Below are 9,966 nucleotides of genomic sequence, written 5' to 3' on the forward strand. Positions count from 1 at the left end.
TTGTATTTATGGGCCAATTTGAAAAAATCTCCAAGGCACTTCCGCAACTGCGCGCTTTGTAAGCGTTTTGTGGCTAAGCATAATCGCCAATGAGTGATAACAATACAGTTGTATATATATATAATTTTTTTTCAATTTTTATTTTCATCTTGTTATATTTTGTAACAATAAAAACAATAACAACATTAACAACGTCTACGAACTCACGTTGTTGCTCAACAGGTACATTACAACAAAATTTTAATTAAACGTTTACACTTAGACGGCTAGAAAGATGTGATTATGTATTTACATATGTATGTTTGGATATCACATTGTGAGTAGTTTTGGCAAATATGTAGGTGCTTGTGAAAAGACGGCGATGAAAGCCACATCACACGCAACTAACGGAACACCATCTTAAGTGTCCCTGGCACCTTTTCAGATGTGTGGGAGATTTAGTAAAAGTAGGTCGAAGCGAAGGAAGCGAGACAAATAAACTATGAAATGTGCAGAGTACACGCCAGGCATTAATCAGTCTCAGTCAATTGTTTGTAAATGGCTGTACGCGCAGACACCAAATTAGATAGGCTCACTCCGCCGCTAGCGGTTAGTACAATATGTACAAATGATGTATGGCACTTGGTGCACTTAATCCCAGCCAGCGCTGCCGCCGGACACCCAGCCACCGCCGCCACCACCACCATAGCCGCCACCATAACTGCCACCATGGCCGCCTGCGCCACCTTCACTGATGACCTTGATGATTTTCACTTCGCCGCCAGCACCACCGTGATCACCATGACCACCGTGACCGCCGCCAATGAAGCCGTCATCAAAGCCACCGCCGCCATAACCTCCATGACCGCCACCGTAACCGCCACCATAGCCGCCATCCTCATGCACAACTTTGATGATTTTGACATCACCGCCATGACCGCCACCGCCGCCGCCGCCATGACCGCCGCCGATGTATCCACCGTGTCCGCCATGTCCACCGTGGCCACCACCGCCGCCACCGCCGCCTCCGCCGCTAATGACTTTAACGATTTTAATTTCGCCACCGCTGCCATAGGCATCAAAACCACCGCCGCCATAACCGCCATGACCGCCACCGTAACCACCATCAAAATCGCCGTGACCACCATGACCTCCATGACCGCCATGGCCGCCATCTCCGCCTTCACTAATGACCTTGATGATTTTCACGTCACCACCGTGACCACCGCCATGACCTCCGCCGCCGTGTCCACCATGACCTCCGCCGCCGTGTCCACCATGACCATGATCACCACCTCCATATGAGTAACCACCACCACCGCCGCCGCTGCCGCCTCCACCGATGCCCAGGAAACCCGCTTGGGCTGTGGCCATCACTGCTAACATGCAAACGAAAATCTAGAAAAAAAGAACAGGAAAAACAGTGATTAAGTAGTAGTCCTTCAACGTTGAGCTTAGCCTTGAGTTAAGTCTGCTTGAAAGGATTTGTTTGTGATGCTATACCTTCATTTTGTTGTAGGTTACGCTTAAATGTGCTACGTGTAAGTTAGTAGACGAAGTTAACCAAACACCAGTTGCGAAGAGAACTGACTAACTGATGACTTTCCAGTGTCATCCACCAACTTTATATACCATCAACGTGCAGTACTGTGCAGTGGTGCCCATAGCTGCGCTCCCCAAAGACGCTAAAAGCTATGAGGGGGAAAAAAAATGAAAACGAAAGTGTTGGCTGCATGCGACCCGTCGTTTAAAACAAATTTGTTGATTTGAAATGCATAGACGCAAAAGTGACCGCGAAGATTATGTGTAGCAGAAAAGAAAGAAACGCGATAAACAACCAAAAAATGGTCAAGCCAAATCCGCCAGCAGAGACTCTTTGTTTGTCTTTTTTTTATTTTCATTTGACGCTTTAGCTTCTTTTTGTATTTTCAGATGAACTCTGCGATGTTAATTTTGGGCGAAACTGGTTCAAATCATGCTAGATTATGTCAGTAGTAAAGTTGCAACTATAAGCGTGTTGCAACAGTCTCATAATAACTTGTTTTACAAGAGGAAATGTGCCGCATGGGATTAAGTTGAAGATGTTGATGTCGATGATAAAGATGGTGAAGCTGAAGCCTAAGCTAAAGTGGTTTTTAATCAAAGTCAGGCTTAAAGTTTGATTCAAGTGCAATACGTAACATACATATACAAATGTATCTGCATAGATACACATGCATACATACATATTCATGCGTATAGGAAACTCGCGTTTGAATTTGTTGTGATTATTACTGGGTAACCGAAAATCGTTAAATCTGTACAATCATCACGAGCCACATTGGCATTTTTCACCGTTCATGTGAAATTTTGTACATATGTTTATATGTGGAAATTAAAACAAATGAAAGGGGACAAGTGATTTCTGTTGGATTTGCTTAGTCCGCTTGTGTGGAAACTTTATTAAGCCTTGGTAATGAGCTATGAAATTTCAGTCAACAAGTAGACAAGCAGTCTAACGAATGCTCAAATGCAAATCGCCTCAAGCACTCCTGCCGCAACGCCGGAAGAAAATGCCTCCACGATACCACGACCTACTTATGTAGTTTGTGCGTAACATATGTACATATTGATGTTTATCGGCAGTGAGTGATGAGCCAAAAATGTAGGCCTAAACTTAGCATTACATGCCTGACAAAAATCAATTACATATTTATAAGGAAATATGTAATAACATCTACCATGTATGTGGGCCATTCTTTTTTAAGTCAGACGGATTTCATTAAAAAAAAATAATGTAATGTCTCCGAATCGCTAAAAATTTTTTTTAAGGGTTCTATAAATGAAGACCAGTAAATTAGGGATTTAAAATTATACCATCGTAATCCTGGTTTACTTCTCTATAAAAAAAAAAATATTTTTCTTTACAACTTTTTTTTTTGTAATTTTGCAAGGAGTGAAACATTGGGTTTTTGCAAGAATTTAAATTTTATTGCAGATTCCGATAGAATGCCTATGCAGAGGTAACGCGATACGACATAGAAATGCGATACGATAGGCAATCAATCCTGTGTATTACTTATAGAGTAACTCCCCAGGTATAACATTTGTACGTCAAGATTTTTCTTTAAGGCGACAAACCCCCATAAATGGGTGTGGCAATTGTCGGACAAAAGTTAGCAAAACGCAGATTTTGTTGCGGATTTCGGCAGAATATCGCTTTGTTAACAACATTTGTTCCACAACTTTTTCACTCCATATAGATATTCTGGCGAAATCCACAATAAAGTCTAAACTTTTTGAACTTTGGTTTTCTTTTGAAAAATTTCAACAAATTATTTTTCGTGTATTCACATAATTGGGATACGATTTCCACCAAATTTTGGCAAATACCCAATCGTGTGACATAGAAGTGGGCGCGAGATAGCGATTTCCGCGGGACCTACGGTACTGATTTGAAATTGGCCGGGATGGGCGGAATCGGGAAGATCTATAAAAATATGGCGGGTGGGCAGGACGGGACCAAAATCCTTTCCCAACACTCCCGATAAAACCGCGGGATGGGCGGGATCGGGATTAAATATTTTGTCACGTGCCCATCTCTAGTGTGACACTAGTGTGAAGGATGATCTATAGAAAACTAACCAAAGTTAAATAACAACAAAAATTATATTTGAAAACTTGTCAAAATTTTTTTGACTATTATACATAAGTTCAACTTATTAAGTTGATTATGATTACTAGGTCGTGCTATCATAGTATTACAATGCCACTACTATTTGACTTACAAACAAAATACGGGTACGAATTTCAACCCTGTTTGTGTGAAATATTTTATTTTTATCGGTATTTTTCTATTAATCAAACTGTGTTGAAATAAAAGCAAAAATAAAAAAAAGTTACTCAGAACCCCCTGGCTACGGCCCTGTAATTCCATATCGAAGGCGCACGAGTGGGAAGTGCGAATAGTATTTATGCTTCTACACCGCAACAAAATATTAAAAGTATTGTTCATAAGGAGGCCTTAAATTAAATAAGGAAAATAGTTTATGTCTCCTTTAATTTATGGTAAACAGAAAATCTTTCTTACTGTTTTATATTTTTATTTGTTTACCCCGAACGACGCCGGATGCTCGGGATCATAAAATATACTTTTTCAAAAAAATAACACAAACAGCAAAACGCAAATTTGTGTTATTTCCCAATTAAATGTGCAACAACACAAGTTTGCTTTATTTCATTTCTCGTTGAGCAATAAGACCAACTTTTAAACTTAACAATTGAGTAATAAAGCAAAATAGTGCACATATGTATGTATATAGATAGTCACCCAGTTACATTTGACAAAAAGTAGTACTTGAACAAGTTAAATGGACGGATTTGTAAATATACAATTTTGAAAGTGCCGCGTCACCCCGCGCCGACGAATAAGAATTTGCAGGTCAATGTGTGAACTGACATACTGTATTTTAACCAGTTTGTGGGCTTATTTGTAAGATTTTTTGTTTTTCTTCATAATTAAGAAACATTGAAAATGTTATGAGGCAGGGAGAATGATCTGAAGAGAGATCAAATAATGCTTCTGTAATAACTTGGTGTCGCGCAATTCCCTTTTTTACACCAAAGTCATTAAGATCGGGTATTTTTGGGAGTATAGATGGCCAATACGTTGGCTGACCAGTAGACATGACGTCAAATCCTCTATTCTAGATTACTTTATATAGATTTCTTCCCTTTGGTGTAATCAATCTAGACCCCCAGTATGTATGTTTGGCACTGTAATCTCCTGTTACAATAAACTTATTGCCAAACTTTAGGAAAAAGTCATTAAACTGTTTTTCTGTTATGTTATGACAAGGGGAGCAGTATATAGCAGATGCAGTAAGGCCACCCAAGTGCTCATCAATGTGTATTGCAGTATTATTATTATATCATCACTTTGCGATTCTAATTCATAGTGCTTTATTCTGTTACGAATGAGAATGGCTGTTCCACTTCGGGCTTTCCCTTGTGGATGCTTAGTATCATAGAATGTGTGCCTATTAATTTAAAAATTATTAAATTGCGTAAGGTGGGTTTCAGATACAAGCAAAACGTCTATATGAAAGCGCTCTAGGAAAATTTCTGGTTCGTTTTTATGATGGGTTAGCCTGTTTGCATTCTAAAAGTAAATTTTGAGATTATTCATCGTTTAGCTAAAATGGCTTGATGTAATAGATTTTGATTTTTAATCAAATCTTGTACCATGCTCTTCATTGCCATCATTTGCTCCTGCATAACTTTTATAAGGTTATTTATTAAGGGTGGGTAACTCAGCAAATTTATAGGAGTTGACTCAATGACTCCAACTCACTTTAAGGAGTCAACTCATTCAACTAACTCATTTGATTCTTTGTATGTTACACTCATTCATATCGTAGACTCGTTTTGAGGCATAAGTGCGGTATAGTGGCCGTTGAAATAAAACCAAACTAAAAAGTGGGTGTGGTCAACTGCCTTCTACTGATTTGAAAGGCGTGCATTTTTTTGGTGCAAATTAATAGGGGCGGTGCACATTTTGAAAATCGGTGCAATATTTTGCGATATATAAACTTTTGAAAATATTGAAAATTCCACTTTTACACCCCTCTAGAGCCTCCCCTATTAATGAGCACCAGAGATGATTTACACCATTAAAATCAGTAAAGGGGCGGACCACCGTTTTGAATGTGATGTCTTGACTCAAGGAGCTTTTTTTTATAAATTCGCCTTGTCTTGACTCATATTTTGAAACTTAATGCCAGAATTGAGATTTAACATAACACCCGCAATACAAAATACATGTGCTTGTTGTTGTTGTAGTCTTGCCACCATCTAGTATAAATTCGCCTTGTTCAAAAAAAAAAATGCAAGACTTTGCCATGCTAAACACTGTGGCGTGAAAGAGTTACATATATGGACAAATATCAGCCACTATGATTCAATTGAATCATGTGAGCCCTAGGACATCAACTGAGTTACATTTTTTTTACAGGGAGTCTGAGTTACCTATTCACTTATGGAAATGAACTCAATAACTCAACTCTGAGTTGAGTTACCCATCTCTATTATTTATAGTAGCTTCTAGGTTACTACTATTCTGACCAAAAAGAGGTTGTGTCGGAGGAGTATTTTTCAGCATTTGTGCATAAGAAATAAAATTATTAACAGTCATTGGCGCAGGCATTGGCTTAGCGATTTCTGGTATGGGATTATGCCTAATAGGAATATTTTTGAGAATTGTTTTCTCTTTCATTGGGATATAAACAGGACAACCTCTATAATTAGCAGTATGATTTCCACCGCAGTTACTGCACTTTTTGGATTTAGGTTCCATTTTAGGTTTCATACAGATAACACAGACACCAGGTAAGTTGCAGTAGCGACGTGTGTAACTAAATTTCTAGCAGCTATGACATTGAACAGGACTTCTACGCTTATGGGGTTCTTCTACGGAGATTTTACGGTGTAGAAGATATCGTAATCGATATATTTGATGCACTTCCCTTTTCTTCAGGTTATGTAAGTCAGGTTCTAGCTCTATTTTGAACATCGGTCGAGGGATGTTTTCTTTATTTTTGAAGTCGAAAACATTGCGCATCTTAAAACCTTCTTCCCTAAGAGCATTTTCTATCTTTTGTGAGTTCACGCTGCATTCGATGCCTTTTATGACAACTTCTAGTCCTCGACTACTTTTAAGTTGGTAGGTGTAATAAGATTTCTTATTAAACTCATCGGTAATTTTACGAAAATATCTTCGTTTTGAACCTGAATTTTCACTTTGTGTATATTTATTGCCCTTTTTAATAGGAACTACATGAAAATTATTTTTTTCCTTCTAGTTTCAGAGCATTAGAACTTTGTTCTCGTAGATAAATAGGTGGAGGCTTGTATTTTTTAACTACCTGTTGGGTGAGAATCATTATTCACATCAGCGAGAATACTAAAACGATTATTCTCCGCCGATGTAGATGCACCTGAAGTGACTACTTTCAAAATTTTATTTTTTTGGACTTTGTTTTCCATTTTTTTTCGGGTGTGCGCTTTCGCTTTATTAATATGTAGGGATCTAACCCCGTCTGAACTGTAGCATTTTTTGCTTTATAAAACTCGAATAATATTTAGTGTGTCTTTCGATGGTTAAATAATATAATATAAACATGATTTTTTATGGAATAAAGAACACGTCCGTACTCAACCGAAACACGACAATATAAGCACATAATTAATCATTCGAATACAGTAAAACGCGCTTAGGTACCTCACTCGAAAACGCCAACTTTCTGAGGTTCTTAGCTCCTTGGCTATTTACGTTTGTTTTGTACATATTTTTTTTTTTTTTCAAGTATATTAAGAAGCATTTTCGTAGAAACTCTTAAAAGGCACTTAATTGAGAAAAATCGTAGTTGTGCTTGTAATTGGAATATGAAAAGCATAGGTGGTTAAGCATGTTACAGAATTAAGCAGAATGTACTTAAAACAAAAAACCATGCTGACACAGCGGATTCGCTGCTGAAGGGGGGTCTTACTTGAGAGGTCTCACTGTATTTACATAAAGCACAGATGTAGCATAACTTTGGAAACATTTGTTAATATGTATCGGCCTCCGCTGCGTGTATGCCAACAATTAATACCAAATAGGCCCAATTAGGTTGTGATGTCCAATCACATAAGCAACAATACTTTTCAACCAATAAAATTAAAAATTCAAAATTAAATTAGGGAATATGCGTAAAAAGTATGCATCAATCAATTTTTAATCTTTAAAGCCGTGTCACACGATTGGTACATTCACTTATTTTTTATATTGGTACAATATATCGAACTTCTATTGAAAAATTTTAACAAATTCTTTTTCATGATTGTAATAAAGATAAATATTTATGCATTCCCACGATTGAGATACGAGTTGTGGGAATTTCAGGAATGTATACATTTTTTTAGGTGCCATATAAATTTTCTTTTTTATGTAACAACCAATTTATACTGATTGTAAAGAAATCATGAATTCCTACACACAATCTCTAAATACTTTATGAATCCTCAATCCTTATCGATAGCATTGCTAGATAGAAAAAGTGTTGCCACTCGGAAAATATTTGCTAACCAAAATTACTACCAAAAGAGTTCAAGTCAAAGTAAAAGTGAATGTTCGTATTTTAAGGACTTCTTTGAATCTCTCTGATCTTTCACGCCATTACGCATTAAACTTTAATAACTAAAGGAATGCGCTTACATTTTGTTAAGTTTGTGGCTTAAAGGAGGTCGTAAACACCTACATCAGAACTACATAGTTTGTCCATTGTGCTTAAGGTCAGAAGTCTGCGTTAATTTATTGACATCGATCACACCTTTCGAAAAGTGGAGAATTTCATAGAGGGGCCGACGACCAGCAGTACTAGTTTCCAACAAAACAGTGTATAATAGTGGGGTGTAATGGTTGTACACTTTTTATTTATCCCTCTTTTGCATAGACGTATTTAGTAGTTCTATACTGGCGGATTTAAACTAGCGCTATGTTTTCAGGACATCTAGAAGTTAAAGGCCATTTCGACTGCTCGGCCATTTCAAGTTATTATGCAGGATTTTTAGTAGGGCTGCCTGGCTGTCCGACATAATGCAGATATACATATATTTTCCGAGGATGTGCCTCTTCTAAGGCATTATCTGCCGCATATTTCCATTGGATGAATCTCCGTTTGAAACATCGGTTTTTCCATTTTCCAGCTCAGATTTGTGTACCAAACTTTCCCATTAGGTTTTGGCGTATCATTTCCCTGCATTCCAGAAAGCTCGATCTGCAATAAGTACCTCAAATTACCCATGGGCTTATAGTTTTGGTATAGATAGATTATTAGGACCTTTCTGAGACCTTTCATATTTCCGATTTTGAACTCCGAGACGTTTATAACTCTCAGTGCCATGATGGGTGCTCCTATTTCAACCAAGGCGCTGATTGCGTCAACCGGGCAGGTCTTCATTGCTCCTGTTATGTCGATACACATCATTATGAACAATTTACTTAGTTTAGTACTTGCGATTCTTGATGTAGCCTTAGTCCACTATGCTAAGGAAAAATAGGACATTATTGACTTAACGACAATGCTGAATGACCAGTAGGTCATTTTGGAGGTAAGGTTCCATGTTTTATCAAAAAATCGTGGACAGACAAAGAAAGCCTTCATTGCATCCATATGTGCATTCCAGTTGATTGTTTTATCAAACAACCTAGTGTTTCCTGAAAATTCCTTCTCAGACCAAGAAGGGAGCCCTGATAGGATTGATTTCGGGGCACATCGACGATCCACTGGGTATATTTTTTTTGGAGAACGAGGATAGTGCAGAACGTTTTCTCTGTCGCTGTCCGACCTTCGCCAGACTTAGATGGCGCATTTTTTGTCGGATGTATTGTAAGATGTCGGCCGCTGTGGTGTAGTGGTAAGCAGTGCGCGCTTCCACTCCGCAGCACCTCGGTTCAAACCCTGGTCAAAGCAACATCGCTAAAAATATAGAAAAAAGGTTTTTTCTTACAGCGGTCGTCCCTCGGCAGACAATGGCAAACCTCCGATTGTATTTCTGCCATGAAAAACAGCTTCTCATAAAAATACAATCGCCGTTCGGAGTCGGCGTAAAACTGTAGGTCCCTCCGCTTTGTGTGACAAAATCAAGGCGCACGCCACAGATCGGAGGAGAAGCTCGGCCAAACACTAACATTTGTGTAAGCGCCAATCTATTATTATTATTATTATTATTGTAAGATTCATAAAGGAGTCGGGTAAGTTTGCAGAGGGACAATGTATTCCCACCCCACTTATTTCTCCCTTTCCTTTAGGGATGTCATTGGCAAAAATACATCGATATATTTCATTGATCCGATTCATCGAAAGGTACATCGATATTTTTTGATACATCGAAGGGCATACATAGATGCATCGATTTGCATAGGATTTTTCAAACAAAATACTATACATATCTTATTAGCACAATGGT

The 9,966-nt window shown here is 38.2% G+C and overlaps 1 protein-coding gene across 1 annotated transcript; it reads right to left on the reverse strand.

Moving 5' to 3' along the window:
- Positions 1-630: 630 nt before the first annotated feature.
- On the reverse strand, positions 631-1,488 carry LOC118754382 (glycine-rich cell wall structural protein-like). The gene is made up of 2 exons (XM_036489253.1): positions 1,483-1,488; positions 631-1,377 (listed from the first exon to the last, which is right to left on the reverse strand). The coding sequence occupies exons 1-2, from the start codon at positions 1,486-1,488 to the stop codon at positions 631-633; spliced, it is 753 nt and encodes a 250-aa protein (XP_036345146.1).
- Between the last annotated feature and the right edge of the window lie 8,478 nt (positions 1,489-9,966).

Source organism: Rhagoletis pomonella, unplaced genomic scaffold, assembly GCF_013731165.1.
Source record: "Rhagoletis pomonella isolate Grant_MI unplaced genomic scaffold, Rhpom_1.0 Rhpom_scaffold_00002, whole genome shotgun sequence".
Taxonomy (NCBI): domain Eukaryota; kingdom Metazoa; phylum Arthropoda; class Insecta; order Diptera; family Tephritidae; genus Rhagoletis; species Rhagoletis pomonella.